The sequence below is a fragment of the Pelobates fuscus genome, chromosome 1 (assembly GCF_036172605.1).
Source record: "Pelobates fuscus isolate aPelFus1 chromosome 1, aPelFus1.pri, whole genome shotgun sequence".
Lineage (NCBI taxonomy): Eukaryota > Metazoa > Chordata > Amphibia > Anura > Pelobatidae > Pelobates > Pelobates fuscus.
Window position 1 is genome coordinate 397,967,095 of NC_086317.1, and position 18,221 is coordinate 397,985,315.

An 18,221-nucleotide genomic window follows, 5' to 3' on the forward strand; every position below is an offset into this window, starting at 1 on the left:
AGTTTAAATGTCGAAAAGAGGACTGCAATGCGCAATCGTGAACATATGACCTCAAAACGTGCGTGACATAATATGCACGGTTACACATCATTATCGTAGGCGGAGCTTCTATATGGCTCCGCTGCGCAGCAACTAGCATCAGTAATTATGCCGGACGCAAGTGCTACCTGCAGCATTGATGTTTGCTGCGGCACCCCCCGAAACCCGACCAGCTGGAATGAACCAGAGGTAAGCGTAGCCCACGGCTGGTTTGACAATTCTTATTTGAGGCAGGTGGACAGTCACAGAACTAGCATTAAACATTTACTCACTAACATGCAAGTACATGTTATAATAGAAGAAAAAGGAAAACAGGAAACACTGCAAATTTATGCCTGTAACTAGGGAGTGAATATACAATGAGTTTGAAGATTTTTTACAAACAATATTTTTTTTTAAATAACTCTAGTGGACCTGGGGGGAAGGAGCCCACAGTGTACGTTCTCAAGTTCATCCAAAATAAATTAGTTTAATAGGGATGGAAAGTTAAAGGAGCGAAATATAAATTATAGCGAATGGTAGGGGTTGCATGGCAGCGGAAAAATGGTAAATCTATGAACACTGAGAGTTTTTTTTCTACAGTTTTGACAGATAAGTATTTTGTATACATTTCAGGCTCATTATGTAAGTTTTATTTTAAAAAAAAGAAACAACTGACTTTTTCTTTTATTTTTTAACAGGTTTCCTATTTTGAGATTTACTTGGATAAAATCAGAGATCTTCTTGATGGTGAGTAGTTGATTGGCAGTTAACTAATCTGAATCCCTCCCAAGTGTCCCAAATCTCTTTATCCCTCTTTCCTTACTTGGAGATAAAAATAATTGGTGCTTATGTGTGTATTAAAGAGCTAAACAGCAGCAAAAAAAGATATAGTCATGTATCTTTGTGTTTTTAGACATTAACTTGCATTATAATGTATAGGTCTATTGAATTGCTTTAAATTACTTTAAAAAGGACCATACATTACTGTACATATCACACTTTGTGAAGCTGTAGTTGTAGTTGTAATACTGATTGTAAAGGACCGGTATTCATGCTCTGTTTTGTTTTACTTGAGCTTTCAAATAATATAAATATAAACTAAGCAATTATTAAGACCACCAGAACAATTATGCATATTATTTTCCATCTTCAATATCAATATAAAGTATTTGACTTCCTATTGTGAACATGTTTGTATCCTACATATTCTAGTCCATTTTTTCTATCTCTAACACATTTGTTTATTTTCCGTTCAGTGTCTAAAACAAACCTCTCGGTGCATGAAGATAAAAACCGTGTTCCATTTGTCAAGGTGAGATCAGACGCTTGTGTTCTCTGAGATTTTGTTTTACTGATGCAGTTCTAAACAACACCCAGACCATACGGTGCTGATCTACAACAGGCATCTGCAAAGTATATACCACCCTCCCTTGCTAAAATACCTAACGATTACATATTTCTTACTGATAAATTATTCATGAGCAGGATTGTTTTTCTTAGCATAGTGTTGCATATTACAGTCTTTTCTACTGCTTGTACATTTTCAAATATAATACCCATTTATGAACAAAGGACTGTAGGCAGAATTTAGAAATACTTTTAATTAGTACAATTTGGTGAAATAAACTCCATCATGATGAAGGCAAACTGGGTAGCCAGGAGAAGGTACTGAGATACAGTTCGACCTGCATGAGCAGATAGAGGAACATTTCATTATTGACATCGCTCATACCCCCAAATGTGTGCGTTTAGGTAATTTTAATTTTGTAGATATCCCTGAACCGTAATCCATGCACACAATTGTTGTTTTGTCGTACATTTCTATGTTCTATGCCTCCCATTTCACACTTGTTGATAAAACACACTTAGTAGTGGATGGCTGAAGTTATCAATTCCATTTATGGAAAGTTAAAGTCATTTCTAAAATTTACTGCTGCTCTGGGAAAACAGTATCTTCCAGCCACTGGAAAACAATATCTTGCAGCCACAGACAATTCCCAAGATGGGTTGCAAAGCCATAATCTGTGCAATAACCACCAGTCTTAAGTACCATTTAAGCCAAAGAAAGGCAGTTTCTGGGGACAGGGGCACCTGCCTCATCTTGCCCTGTGCTGTGGACTTCCAGGCTTGAAACCTGTTGAAATATAATAATTATTCTAGATATAGCAAATTTTACTATGATGCTAAAACATTTACCAGTATGTGCGTCTAAGCTGGAAAACATATAATTACTACATATAATTAAATCATATTTTAAATGCCCCTTTCTTTTACACCTCAATGCTTCGCTTATTCTTGTAATTCTTTATAGTGCACTTTATATGCTTAATAGGTTCAATTTCTACGTGAATAACTGCCTCTATAGTAGAGAGTAGATAGGTTGCTTCTTGTGGGTGAATTCGTTTTTTGAAGCATAAGGCTTGACAAATACCTTGAACTACAACAAACAAGTCTATATTGCAAGCATTGTTCCTTAGATTTGCAGGTGAACAGATTAGGGGGGCTTTAGCTTGAAGCCACAATCACTATGTATTGATTGCCTGCTGTTTTGCTCACACTGAATATCAATACAGAGCACTTAGTGTCATGTCATGGAGTTCAGGTAAATGCTGTAATTGGATGGAAAATGTACTTCTTCCATGACTGAATGCATGTTTTTCACAGAGAGAAGTGAAATATGGCTTTCATTTTCTTTGGTCTCCAGATCTAAAAAGGATGGTTTTCTGATGCGAACAAATATGACATCAAATTATTAAAATGTTAATAGGCTTTTCAATAAACTATTCTCAGCTCTTCTTTTCGAAGTGAGTACGTTATTAGTCAATGTATAAAGGAGAATCAGTCTTCGTGTCCAAATTTACCTTTTACTGTCCATCACTGTCCTTTTAGTAATGTATCAAGTGAAAAAATGTTTAAATGTTGGCTTTAGCAATAACCACAAAAATGTGTGATATATGTGTGCATAACATTATTGTATTGTACACTTATACTGACAAAGGCCCTGAATGCTGTAGCGGATGGGGGAAGGTTGGAGCTGAATCATTGGCGGCTGCGATTGCGGTCCTGCTTAAGCCGGGAAAGGACCCTGAACAAAGCGGCAGCTATCGCCCAATCTCGCTGCTCAATGTGGATGCCAAACTCTTCACAAAGGTCCTGACGACTAAATTGCAGTTGGTTCTGCTGCATCTGATCCACACGGACCAGACTGGTTTTATTCCTGCGCGTGAGGCATGGGATAGCACTTTGCGACTCTTTGCTACACAACATCATGCGAGAAAGATGAACCGACGCCTGGTCTTGCTGTCCACTGATGCAGAGAAGGCCTTTGAACGTGTTCACTGATCATATATTATGGCTACGCTGAAGTGCATGGGTTTGGGTGCGAGATTACTCAATTGGGTAGCTGCACTATATAGTAAACCCCGTGCTTCGGTATGAGTTAGTAGAGCTTTTATGGAGGGCTTTAACATTGCAACGGGACGCGCCAGGGATGCCCGCTCTCTCCAATGCTTTTTACTATGTCCTTAGAACCCCTGCTACCAACGCTTTGCCAAAATCCTGATATTCAGGGATATGCACTGCTTATGCAGATGACCTCCTCTTTTTGTGACAAACCAGAGGATCATGTTGCCCTGTCTTTTGTCGGAATTCGAGAGGTTTGGCGTGTTATCTGTATTTAAACTTAATTTTTTTAAATTCGAAGTGCGAACGACTATGTGACATTGGATACGGTATTTTACCACCGGTGCTATGGTAAAATGAAATGTTAGAGTTTGGGTAACCACGGACTCGGGAGATTTATATCAATGCAATTTTCTTCCTCTATTAAAGAGATATCAGTGGATTTGCGGAAATGTTCGTACCCACATGTGTCCTGGCACGATAGAGGGGCGCTGGTTAACCCCGCAACGACAGCGCAGGAATCATGTCCCCCTCAAGGAGGGATCCTCTCTAAATCGGGACATAACCCCCAAGAAAAGGCCCTGTCAGTCTCGGTTTGAGCCCACTAAACTGTTGTCCCATGGTTCCCAAATTTTTTTAAACGTCGCTATTGTCCCTCTTACCCTCGCTGTCAAGTTGTCCATGATTCTACATTCTCTGATCCTAGATATTACCCCTGAGAATTCTGGGCCCTCTGGTGAGAGCCATACGGTTGCTATAGCGCGGCGTGCGCTCAGAGTTATCTTATGTACTAATTTCATTTCTCTCCTAGTCCATCCGTCCAGAGATCTATTTAACAGGTATATCCATGGGTCCATGCCCAGGGGCCTGTTGAACGTCTTTCTCAAAAGATCCTCCACGGACCTCCAGAAGCTACTTATCTTCGGGCAGTCCCACCACATGTGCATATGTGCCTCGGGATCCGCAACCCCGCCAACAGTCGTCAGTGTCCAATTTGTGCATTCGATATAATTTTACTGGCGTGGTATACCACCTAAGCATAGTTTTCCATGCTTGCTCCAGAAGAATGACACATATTGAAACAGTGGCATTTGACTCCCATATCTCCTGCCACTCAACTCCCTCCAAGACTTCCCCGAGGTCCGTCTCCCATTGATCTGTATAAGTCAGTCTTCCCCATTCTCCATTTTCCGCCCTAAGATGAGCATATAAAAGCGTGATCATACCCTTGGGGGCTGTCCCATCCATGCAAAGCCTCTCAAAGAATGTCAGCTTTCCCAAGACTGCTGTTTTAATGTGAGGTCTTCTAGAAAAATCGCGAATCTGAACATATCAAAAAAAGTCCGCAGGAGTTAAGTGGGAGCCTTGTTGGAGCTCTGCAAATTAAATGACCTCTCCATTTTGATATAGCTGATGGAGACGTTGGAGTCCAGTCCTTTCTATATTACGAAATTCTCTGGGGGCCATGCCAGGCAGAAACTCTCTGTTTCTAAGGATTGGAGTCAAAGGGGAGGGGGACGCTGCTAGCCCATATTTTGTATTACATGTGTCCCAAATTCGGATTTGTTTATGTGGTTTGTTTATGTAGCGCATGATTTAGAATGCTTGAACAGGCCAGAGGGGCGCTCGACCGCCCGGACACGGGAATCCTTCTTGTTTATTTTCTCTTCACCTACTCATACACTATCTCTTTCTACGCTATCTTCTCTAGTAGACCTTATTCTCATGATCAGTGCAGGGAAGGACTGATCATGCCTCATAATAATGGCTTCATTAAAATGATAAAGGAAAACTCATACTACCACAATGATGTTTATTATATTGCGGTTCTGAACTATAGTTTAGCTATTGTTAATGGTTTGACACAGAAATTGAACTTATGTACAATGTGTATATCTGTTTAATTGATTTCCTTGTGCAATTTGTGGCCTGCGAGCCGATAAGTTTTTGTTCTTGTGACTGAAATTTCCTCAAAAATTGCTTTTCTTTGCTAAAAGTCTAGTTCAACTCCTGTTCACTATATTAATGCTTGGATTGCTCCATAATTTGAAAAAGGGGTTTTGATAGCTTGTCTAGTAGTAAGAAAATGGATACTTTAGCATTGTTCAGTCTTACTGCTGCCATTTCCATGTGGTCTGAATGTATACCTTTTTCACATTTTCTTCCCTTTAGGGCTGCACCGAGCGCTTTGTGTCCAGTCCTGAGGAGATCCTGGATGTCATTGATGAAGGGAAGTCCAATCGTCATGTGGCCGTGACAAGTGAGACCCACAGATCTTGATTTATTTAATCTCCATCCACTATTATTTTTTTGTGTCACAAGTCTCATTAAATGATAATTTTAATTAAATATAATTAAATTAAAACAATCTGAATTGTTGTTCTTACAGCTCAGTAAGATTGATAGCTCTGTGGATACTACTGCAGTATCTTTGTACCTGCTCAAGTTTCAAGGTCACAAGTTTAATTCTTAAGTTAAATCCTTTCAACCTTTCATTTTGAGGTCAGTTAAAAGTGTAATTTATTTGGGTGATAATAACATCCAAACCTCATGAATTACTTGAAAACAAACAAAAGTTTAATATATCCTTCACAAAACATTTGTTATAATTATTATTATGGCCAAGACGTCTAATGTGTAGTTCTTTCTAAAGAAACAGCTAAACGAGGACATGACCTTCAACCTTACATCAAAGATGATCTTCCTTGACTTCTCATTAAATAGTCATATTTTTGCAGGAACATAATCAATGTTTTTAAGCTTAGCTCTGTATACTGTTTGTTTCCAAAATTATTTTTCTTCTCCCCTGGTTTGTTTTATTAATAGCTCCCTTTTTTGTGTTCTTCATGCCGTTTCCTTCACATTTTAATACGGTTATTCACTTAAGTGAGAATTAAAATATCAAATTTAAGGTTAGAGTAGCCGAACTGAAAGCAAAACTGACTAAGAGAATTTAAATATTTGGCTATTTTGACCTTAAATTTGAAATTCACTTTTATTCCACTTTTAATTTTCATTTTAGTAAATAACCCTGTAAGATACTGACTGATGCTGTTATCAGATATGTGCATCATTGGCATGTCCCATGCTTTTCCTTTCTTCCAGACATGAATGAGCACAGTTCTCGTAGCCACAGCATCTTCCTCATCAACATCAAACAGGAGAATGTGGAGACAGAGCTGAAATTGAGTGGCAAGTTGTACCTGGTGGATCTGGCTGGCAGTGAAAAGGTCAGTTCTGGAACCATTCTAAGTCTAAAATGCATGCAGGACATGTTTATTTTCTGTCAAAGTTCAATACCAGCCTCAAAAATAATAAGAATTTCATTTATTTGTGCTGTTGAATCACCTTCTACATACATATCAACAACCTGTGTGTTACAAGGGGATAGTGTCAGCAAAACCGAAAAAGGGTTTCATGTGGAATCCATAGATATTTCTACTTGGCGGACGGTCTAACAGATTGATCTATCTAGACAGTAAGATTAATGTGGCCTGAGCACTCAAGGAAGAACTGCAATGAGAAGGATGTTGGATGAGATGAACATAGATTGAGACGGTCTGTTTAAGAATAGGTAACATTCCAAAGGAAAGGGACAGTTTATGAGAAGGGGTCAGGGACGACTATGCTTAATTTATATTAGGCCAGTAAGGACTGATAAGTAATGAAACACTAGAGCAGTGGTTCCAAACCCAGTCCTCAACAACCCCATAACATCCCAGGATTACTTAGTTATGTCTAAGATGTTTAAAAAAAAATAAAAAAACACTTTAGGCACAACATGGCAATCCCTAAATCCTGGACTGGTAGGGGGGTACATGAGGACTGGGTTGGGAACCCCTGCACTAAAGCAATGCATTCATTGATGCTACTCTCTGAATTATTGGTAAAAATGTGAAATTGTAACAGTAATTGGAACGCAAGTAACAGCTGTTATATAGAAATCATTGTTTCCTTTCCATATATACCTGTTGAGTTTTTTTACCCAAAGTATGTTGACTGCGTCTAAACAGTTTGTTCTGCTGTATTTCTAGCCAGGGCTTGACACCAAAGAGGTCTGGGGCATTTGTTCCATTTGCCAGGTCACTATTATACCCTGTGCAAGAATTTCAAGTAAACCTCATGTTTCAGCTCATCGATATTTTATGACAACATCACAAAACCATTCATTTCTCCATTACTATTGAAATTCCACTGAATAAATAGAACGTATTTAAATTGCAACAGCGTAAACCATAGCATGGCTAGTCATGTACACTGGCCCAGTGCTTCTACATGATTAAAATTCCAATAGATAGACCGGGGAACATAAAAAGATTAATTAGATGTCGTCTGAACAAGACCTATTGATTCCTGCAATAAACACATTTTTAGACACTGTCTGAATTAGTTTGGAATGCAAACTACTGCAATTTAGAAAGGCTATTGACACATATAATTAACAAAACAGTACTATTGATTGCTACATTCTTCATGAGTTTAGGTTTAATTGTTGACTTGCATTGAAGTGGAGAGATACATGTTTGTCTATGTTGGTGACAGTGATCATTAATGGGGCACTATAGGCACCAAAACAACTTTAGCTTAATGAAGCAGTTTTGGTGTACATATCATGCCACTGCAGTCCCACTGCTCAATTCTCTGACATTTAGGAGTTAAATCACTTTGTTTATGCAACACTAGCCACACCTCAATGCATGTGATTTACTCAGCCTTTCTTAACACTCCCTGTAAAGAGAGATCTAATGTTTAGCCTTCTAGACCCTGCAAGAGCCTCCTGTGTGTGATTAAAGTTTAGTTTACAGAGCAGGAGGGAGATGAAACTTCTACAGCAAGTTAACATTTGCTTGAAAATTAAACCTTTTTTTTCCATGCAGGCTGAGTGAGTCACAGCTAGGGAAGATGTGTCTATGGCAACATAATTAGAAACAAAAGTGATCTAACTACTAAATGGCAAAGGATTGTGCCTTGAAACTGCAGGGGTATGATCTATACACCAAAACTGCTTCATTAAGCTGTAGTGGTCCTGGTGACTATAGTGTCCCTATAAGCTTTATGGTGCAAAGAAACATAGCTCTTCCCCTGAACCAATATAATTATTTTGAGGATCAAGGCTGCGCAGTTCCACCTAGCGTGGAAATAAATTGGTCCTTTGCAGCAGTGAGGATATTGTATAGTCGAAATGTGTTGCTTATCATGCTTTGAGCACTATATTTCTCTTTGTGAGTTACAGACATAACCTTGCAGTAAACCTAGCTCATAGCGACCACATCTAGGTGTAAAATGTTTTTAAAAAATGATCAGTAAATTTTAAGGTTTTTATTTTCCTAAATAACAAAATTATACCATTTGAAGACTGAAATAAATATTACTCTTTTTGATTACTGATTACTTGTCTTTCTAGCTTATGGTTGCAGTAAGAGTGCATTAGATTGGAGTTTTCAAATAACATCTAGAGAGAAATGAAAATAAATCTTGCTCTGCATATTGACTCAGATGCTCCCACACACAAACACTAGGCTTCAGATTGATAAAGTAACGTGTTTGCTTCCTTAAAGCTGTGGATAAACTAGGGATTAATCTCTCAAACTGCTGATATTTCAGGATGCCAAACACTCAGACAGACCAACTGCTCTTTCAAATCTGTTTATTTATTTTCACGTGTAAGCTACACAGACATCCATGTGGATTGTGTTGTAGAGTGATATTCTGAAAGATGTATCTTTTGTTGTTTGTTAGTAAAGGAGTTAACTTAATAACAAATTGGATTTAGTGCTTACACTGATCAGCCACAACATTAAAATGGTGTAGGTCATGCTCGTGCTGCCAAAACAGCTCTGATGCGTCAAGGCATGGACTCCACAAGACCTCTGAACGTGTTCTGTGGTTTCTGGCTCCAAGGCATTAGCAGCAGTAGGTTCTGTAGGTAGTCCTGTAGGTTGCGCAATGGAGCTCCATGAATCGGATTGTTGTTCCAGCACATCCCACAGGCACTCCATCTGATTGAGATCTGGGGAATTTGGAGGCTACAGAAACACCTCGAACATAATGTTCCTCAAACCATTCCTGAACAAATGTTGCAGTGTGGTGCATTATCCTGCTAAAAGAGGCCACTGACATCAGGAAACACCATTGCCATGAAGGGATTACATGGTCTGAAACAATCTTGAGGTAGGTGTTACGTGTCAAAGTACCATCCACATGAATGCCAAGGTTCCCAGCAGAACATTACCCATTGCATAACACTGCCTTTGCTGGCCGGCCTTCTTCCCATAGTGCATCCTGCTGCCATCACTTCTCCAGGTAAACAACACACATGCACCCGGCTATGTGCCTGATCTAAAAGAAAACGTGATTCATCAGAGCAGGCAACTCTGACCATTAGTCCATGGCCCAGTACTGATGCTCATGTCCCCACCGAAGGTGATTTTGGATAGGGGTCATCATGGGTATTCTGACCAGTCTGCAACTTTTCAGCCCCAAACTGCAACACGCTGTGTGTTCTGACAACTTTCTATCATGGCCAGCATGACATTTTTCAGCAGTTTGAGCTACAGTAGCTATACTGTGATTGGACCACACCTGATACCCTTCGCTCCCCATGTGCATCAATGAGCCTTGGCGTCCATGACCCTGACACCGGTTCACCAGTTGTCCTTCCTTGCATCATTTTAAGTAGGTACTAACCACTGCATACTGGGAACACCCCACAAGATTTGCCATTTTGGAGATGCTCTGACCCAGTCATGTAGCCATTACTATTGGGGCCCTGTGAAAGTCACTCAGATCTTGCCCATTTTTCCTGCTTCCAACACATGAACTTCAAGAACTGACTGTTCATTTGCTGCCTAATATAGCCCATCCCTTGACAGGTGTCTTTATAATGATATAATCAATGTTATTCACTTCATCTGTGAGTGCTTTAAATGTTGTGGCTGATTAGTGTATGTTGGTATTAATATCACATTTAAAACCATGCTCTACGAAATACTGCTCCTGGTGCAGTAAGGTCTCCTGTCATTGTGTTCCTGCACACTTGTAACTGCAGTGGTTTGCAAACATCAGCTTAGATATTAGTCCACACTCAGGGAGATACATCACAAGAGGACGGTTATGTGCCTCCCTGCACATCCAAGCGCTTATGTGATTGGCCCTTTGGTTAATCCCTACTCAGGTCTCAAAGTTTTTTTACCACCTGTGCCATTACAAAGAGAACCTGTACCATGTGCAAATCAGAATGATTCCATCCATTAAGGCAGTTCAGATCCAAAATGCCTGCATGAGGGATATAGCAACCCCAGATAATCATTTTGGCTTTCCTCTAGGTACTATGAGCATTAGGTCCATGTCTGGCTTACACTTGTAGATCAGGGAGACCCCAAGTTAATGCATTAAAGCAAAAACAAAGAATATTAGAACACTGAGAATGGGTAAAATCTCAGTAGTTTGCCCTTTGCCTAGTTACCACTTAAAAAAGTGCTCACTTCTGCCAAGATTTTGCAACAAATGCATAAACTGCAGAAGAAATTATATTTTCATTATTTTGTTTGCGTGTTTTTAATTAATTCTCTGTAATACTGCAGCCTAGAGTCTTCCTTTAAATTCGATCTTGCCTGTCATGAGGTTTACTTATCTCTCTAATGTCACATTAAAATGCTGATATCTGATGAAAGTCTGTGCATATTGCTTTGCAATACCGATATTGTATACAGAAAACAATAACAGTGTGAACTCATCTTGACAGTCTGCTTAACGTATCAAAGCTGTGTCTTTTTTTATCATCTAGTCAGGCCTTCCATCACAGGGTACAGCTGTACTGTCACTGTATTATTTATATAGCGCAAGCAAATTCCGTACGCTGTACAATAGGTTGACACACTGGATCCACTATTGATACAAGCATACTGCATCCACACCGCGCACGCACACACGCTACATCCACTACACATACACACACTGTCATGATCTTGCTCAGTTCAGATAGGAGGCTTTGGCCAGAGTTAAATAAAGAGGCTTTATTGGTAGGTTTTGACATATCAGCAGGTTAACTTATAGAATGAAATAGGGAGAAGGGAAGTGAGAGAAATACACGTAAGTCCAATATGCCCTATAAAGATAATAAAATAGGTGTGCAAATAATAATAAAGCTAGAGATAACAATATAGGAAGAATAATAAGACAGGTATAAAGAACAATGAGGTTTCAAGGAAGGAAAATAACACCTTGTAAATAAAAGTAAGCAGCAATGTCCAGATATGGGTTATGCAGGTTTGTATAAACCAGGTTGGCAGGATAAAGCTGAGTTGTAAGCAATCCAGGTTGGTATGAAGCAGGGTTGGAAGTAATCCAGGCTGGTATGAAGCAGGGTTGGAAGTAATCCAGGCTGGTATGAAGCAGGGTTGGAAGTAATCCAGGTTGGCAGGATAAAGCAGCGTTGCAGGCAATCCAGGTTGGTATGGAGCAGGGTTAGAAGTAATCCAGGTTGGCAGGATAAAGCAAAGTTGCAGGCAATCCAGGTTGGTATGAAGCAGGGTTGGAAGGATAAAGCAGAGTTGCAGGCAATCCAGGTTGGTATGAAGCAGGGTTGGTAGTGAATCAGGTTGGAAGCAATGAAGGCAAATCACAGGTTGCTTCTCAGGAGCCAGGATTTGAAGTCTTTCAGTAAGAACATCAACTTCAATGTAAAGGCCACTTGGTTTGTCGGGTGTGGCCTTTTATAGCAGAACTTTATTCATTCTATACAGGTGAGAGACTGAGGTGACTAGTGGCTAGGGAGGCCACTAGTAGTGGAGAACTGGAACTTGATTTTAAAGGAACAGAAATAAATGAACAGTTGTCAGGCACATACTCTACATCCACTCTACACACTCTCTACATACACTCTACACACATTGCAACCACTATACACACAAACACTGCATCTGTCTAGACAGACTCAGGGTTGTGTAAGGGGGGTAAATTTATGATGACAGCCCTGATTTCAGTTACAGTTCTGTAATATCTATCACTTCCTATTCACATATTGCAGAGGTAAATCAAGCATTTTAACTTCATTTGATTTTTTTCAAAACACGCACATCAGTCTTTCTAAACGTCCAATTAATTTATGTAATCTCTAAGCATTTTTTTTCTTATGTCAAAGGTATGTTTAAGGAATCAATAGCTCTAGGGCAAGGCAAAGGGGATGCATAACGAAATAGTAAATTAATATATGCTTTTTGATTATTGACTGTCTTCTCAGGTCAGTAAGACTGGAGCTGAAGGAGCTGTTTTGGATGAAGCCAAGAACATTAACAAGTCTCTGTCTGCCCTGGGGAATGTCATCTCTTCACTGGCTGATGGATCGGTGAGAAGACATACTTATATTACACACTTTTATAGAAAATAATGTGTTGTCTGTTAAACCTGGGTTGAACTAGAGTCATAGTCACCTATTTTTTTTAGATATTGTTATCTATCTATAAATCCAAGTTGCACAATGCACTATTTGTGCATTATATCCATCAGGTAGTTTCTGCCTTAATTAGTCCGAAACAGGCATGTTTTACTAGCAGAAGGGTCAAGTAAAAAACGTCAATGTCTTGTGTGCAGAATGTTCTCCCGGTTGTGTTAGCAGGCAGAAATAGCCCCTTCTTGGAAAAATGATAGGCTCCCGGGTAGGGTAACTCTTCAAGGAAATTAAACCACATGTTAGAAGAAACAGAAAGACAGACAATTGAATTTTTGTTGTGTGATTGAAGAACTTCGGTTGAAGCTCAAAATATTGAATGCTAGAGTGTCACGGCACTGGAATTGATGATAGTGAGTGCAAATAATGATTTCCTTGTCTATGTAATCTCCTTACCTGGCTTGAAAGTTTGAAATGTACATATTTAGGTATGAAAGATTGTGAAAACCCATGATAATTGATGTATTTTGTTTTGTATTGTAGAAAGGATATGTGCCCTACAGAGATAGTAAGATGACCCGTATCCTTCAGGATTCCCTGGGTGGGAATTGTAGGACAACTATGTTCATTTGCTGTTCTCCATCTAGCTACAATGATGCAGAGACCAAGTCAACACTGATGTTTGGCCAGAGGTAATAAATTCAATAAAGTCATACATATAGGGCAACATGTGTTTGTGACAGCATCATACAGCATGTAACTTACTTTCAAAAGTATGTTTATGATAACTATAATAGCTGACTATAATTGAAGGTAGATTCTTATCCTACTGCCTCAGTATGTAGTTGTTTAACCCCTTAAGGACCAAACTTCTGGAATAAAAGGGAATCATGACATGTCACACATGTCATGTGTCCTTAAGGGGTTAAAGTCATGCTTGTGGTGGTGTATGAAGTGCAAAAAAGGGCTTATTTCAAAATATCTTGCAGGGCAAAGACCATCAAGAACACAGCATCTGTCAACCTGGAGTTGACAGCAGAACAATGGAAGAAGAAGTATGAAAAGGAAAAAGAGAAGAACAAGACAATGAAGGAGACCATTCAAAAGCTGGAGGCAGAGCTCAGCCGCTGGAGGAGCGGTAAGGAGGAACCCATGACTGGTACGTTATATGTGAGAAGGCATCAGGTAGAGGTAGGGCATTATAATACCCTAAGTCCAAGCAGAATATACTTATACTCCTGCAACATGATTATTGTCCTAGACATTGGCCAGTGTCACTATGTCAATGGTCTACATACAATCTTTTAATATTCATGTATCATATCATTATGAAATTCATTGTGGCACATTACCATTCCATGTTTAGGTGAAAATGTTCCTGAAATCGAGCAACTGAGTGATGGAGAGCAGCTCACCCAGGATACCTGTGATGAAACTCCTGTTAATGATAACAACTCTTCTATTGTCATTCGGATCTCAGAAGAAGAAAGAAGGAAATATGAGGAGGAGATACGAAAAATGTACAAGCAACTTGATGACAAGGTTCGTACTTGCATGGAAGCCCTCACTCAGTACAGACAGTTGTTCTTCCTGCATGACTGAATGCCTTTCTTCTCCTTCATTTCTGCAGGACGATGAGATCAACCAGCAGAGCCAGCTTGTTGAGAAGCTCAAACAACAGATGCTGGATCAAGAGGAGGTAATTTTTATGGTTCTGGCATAATCATATTAAAATATTAAAATCTATATTGTTATAAGAAAAATAGGTCTTTAAACTCAACTTCTCAAATATATTTTGTTGCAAGTAATCTGCATGTGCTAAATATCAACAGTCTCATATTTTCATATTTTCTTTGTATCAGAAATTAGATCATTTATTGATTATAAACCTCATTACAAGTTTTCATTACAAGGGTTCAGCTTTTACTTTGATAAATCCAATCAGGGCCACTGATGATGGCAATCACTATCCCCAGCTTTCGTTCCTATTCCCTGTTCTATTTTCGTCCACAGGCCCCACAGTTTTGCCTTTTCCTCTCCACATTCCACATATGTTCCTACTACAAATCCTTCCACAATATCTCATTATGTAAAATGTTTCATTGGTAAGCTCTTTCAAGCAGGGTTCTCATCAACCTATTATTCCTCTAACAATTTGTAATTGTCTCATTTATTGTTAAAAGTCCCCCTTTATAATATTGTAAAGCGCTGCGGAATAAGCCGGCGCTATATAAATGCCAATAATTATAATATTTGTGCTAGGAGGGTCTGTATGATTTTTGTCTGAGACTGCAGAATATGCACCCTTTTATGTTCTCTCGTTGGTCCTACTGTATCTTATCCTTTGACTGCCTGTATCTTCCTTTTAATACTACCACTCCTCTCATGCACACAGATAACCATTTCCACTTCTTTTATTGAGATAGACTCCACCACTATCCTCATTGGTCCAGATAACTTAAGACATAGCCCGAAGCATAGTCCTATCATTATTCTTACGATTTCTTAATCATACTTTCTCTCTTCTTGGCTCCCTCCTGTTAAATTCATCCTGTTTATTATGTTCCTTGGATTGCAATCACAACACAACAAAATAGGTAGATCAATACCATGCATTAGAAGTTATAACAAGAGGAAACCATGAAGATGAATTTCATTTTCTGATGAAAAAGCTCTCCAGTAGAATTTCATATCTGCTCATTTATCATCGCTCTTGAACTGCCAGCCACCATTTGCAGGGGTATTAATGGAATTACATTTCTGCCTGTTATAGTTTAACTCACATTTCTCAACATTAATCTCCACGTTTCTCACCTTCTTTTTCCCTTTCTATTATATATAATGTGAAATGGTACACTGCTATGCTAAAATATTACTAACATGTTACAGAGATTAAAAATATATTTTTAAAAATACAAGTAGACGATAACTAAGAGGACATGAGGTGCATGCTGGGAATGGATATATGCAGCTGCTTATTCTGTAGTAATTGGCATCTATGGCTAACCGGTTATTTAAAAAAAATTCTGAGGTTTGTTTTGTGACACAATAGCCTCATATTTTTCTCCTCTTAACATTAGGATTGTTTGAAAGCTCTTATTGCGCTTTGTTACATTTCTCATGCATTTTAAGATGTTTTCATTAACTGCACACAATATACTTAAAAAGTCATGTTTTAGACATCATTTTACTCTACTTTCAGCTTCTAATATCCACTCGGGGTGACAATGACAAGGTTCAGTTAGAACTGAGCCGCCTTCAGTCAGAGAATGACTGTGCCAAAGAAGAAGTGAAGGAAGTCCTGCAGGCTCTCGAAGAGCTGGCTGTCAACTATGATCAGAAGTCCCAGGAAGTCGAAGATAAGACCGTGCAGAATAAAATTCTGTCTGATGAGCTCTCTCAGAAAGTGGTAAGTCAGCAACGGGGGGCTGGGGTAGTATTTTTTTAGACTTGTGCAATTCGTTTCGTTCTGAATGTACATTCGGACAAATTTCGTGCAATTCAGACATTCGGATGCTTCCGAATGTCCAAAGTTCAAATTGCCGAATTTCCGAAGTGCCGAATTACCGAAGTGCTGAACCGAATTGCCGAAGTCCCGAATTGCTGAAGTTCCGAATTTTCAAAGTTCCGAAGTGGGTTAGGGTAAGGGGTTAGGGGTTAGGGGTAGGGTCCGAAGTTCCAAATTGCTGAAGTGCCGAAGTGTCAAATTGTCGAATTGCCGAAGTCCTGAATTTCGGAAGTGCCAAACTGAACTGAATGCTATTGGTCTGAATTGCTGAAGCAGTCAATTTTTTTTTCTTACCCGAATTTTCCGAACCAAACCAAATTTTTTGCCAATGCACATCCTTAGTATTTATCAAAGTGGCGTCTTCCAAAATATGGTAATATGAGTAAAAATGGGGCAATCACCATGGAAACTAGTGGAACCAGCAGGCACATTCCATTGGTGACTCCTCCCATTTTATATCTTTGTGGTCCATTTAATAGATCAGTTTTACCAATGATATACGTGGCACCCATCAGGCTACATAATGTAATTTACAGGTATTTACAGTCCTACAAGTATTTGTGTGGTCCCTGACTTTTGTTACCATTTAATATTTAATCTTTTTCTTTGCTTACTGATTTAATAAGCCCAATACATAGATTACATTTTAATATCTCTATGAAGTAGACTTTGCATAAATACATTTTGAGCTGGCAAGACCACTTTAAAGATCAGTTTTTAAAGACATTGTTACAGAATTTTTTTAAAAATGTTTGTACAGTTCCTATGTATTGTTTAAGTAGGATGTAGGCAGCCTTCAGCACTCCAGATGTTGTGGACTTCATCTCCCATAATGCTCTTACTGCCATAATGCTGGCAAAGCATGAGGGGAGATGTAGTCCACAAAATCTGGAGTGCAGAAGATTGCCTGCCCTGGTTGAGGGAACATTGACTTGCAAATATTGATTAACAGCTAGATGTTATATCCGAAATCAAGATTCAGAATACAGATAGCTGATGTAGCTGATCATATCTCAAAGTGATTTTATTGAACCTTGAGTGTTATCCTGAGTGATGATTGCACAAACTAACACCTTCTCCAACTTCATCAGGCTACTCTGCTGTCCCTGGAAAATGATCTGCATCGACTACAGGAGTTCAGTGCTCATCAACGCAAGAGAATTGCCGATGTGCTTAATGGACTCATGAAAGACCTTAGTGAGTTCAGTGTTATTGTCGGCAATGGAGAGTTTAAACTGGTGAGTATAATATTTTTGAAACAAAGACATACAACAAGCTTAAGACCCACAACACATATAACTGCAACATTGAAAATATGCTGTAAAAAGTAGGAATTACATAAGACATCCTGAAAACAGGTAACCTCTAACTCTTCATTCCCTGTAACCGATTGCCCCACAATCCTACCTTTAATTCCCCAAACGTAAACAGTGTTCATGTCTCACTGACTCGGAAACCCCCTTATCCTCAAAACCACAACTTCTAACCAGGCTAAGATTACTATTACTAAGATTAGCTAACCAGGCTAAGATTACTATTCTTAATAATTATGCTATACATTTAGATATATTTGACATATTACATTTTTGGTAAGAGAAAACTGCTGAAATGTTTTAAAAGTGGAGCGGTATGCAAGGACACCAATACCATCATCAGGCAGTGTCAATTGGTTTCCCTGGCGCTCCATTTTTAGAATCTTGAACCACTTTTGTCTTGTGCACATTTGTATAAATGTCTGCTATAGTGACACTGTTTTTGTTTAATGGAGAATTTAGAAAATATTATAGAAGTCCCCATTAATGTAATTACAGTATAATAATGTAACCTAATAGTGTATTTTAATTAACAAAATAGTAGTACCTATTTGGATCCTATTTGGAATACCTAATAGTAATACCTGAT

General features: G+C 38.9%; 1 protein-coding gene across 5 annotated transcripts in view; it reads left to right on the forward strand.

Moving 5' to 3' along the window:
• The window catches only part of KIF5A (kinesin family member 5A), a 139,903-nt gene that overhangs the window by 76,425 nt on the left and 45,257 nt on the right, over nt 1-18,221 (forward strand). For 3 of the 5 annotated variants that reach the window (XM_063427494.1, XM_063427518.1, XM_063427502.1), the window contains exons 5-15: nt 720-768; nt 1,278-1,333; nt 5,596-5,683; nt 6,529-6,653; nt 12,665-12,769; nt 13,355-13,503; nt 13,801-13,970; nt 14,178-14,353; nt 14,442-14,510; nt 16,014-16,220; nt 17,411-17,557. In XM_063427494.1, the coding sequence (XP_063283564.1) occupies nt 720-768; nt 1,278-1,333; nt 5,596-5,683; nt 6,529-6,653; nt 12,665-12,769; nt 13,355-13,503; nt 13,801-13,970; nt 14,178-14,353; nt 14,442-14,510; nt 16,014-16,220; nt 17,411-17,557 (1,341 nt within the window). The remainder of the gene's footprint in view (nt 1-719; nt 769-1,277; nt 1,334-5,595; nt 5,684-6,528; nt 6,654-12,664; nt 12,770-13,354; nt 13,504-13,800; nt 13,971-14,177; nt 14,354-14,441; nt 14,511-16,013; nt 16,221-17,410; nt 17,558-18,221) is intronic. The other 2 variants (XM_063427510.1, XM_063427526.1) reach the window with 1 other exon arrangement.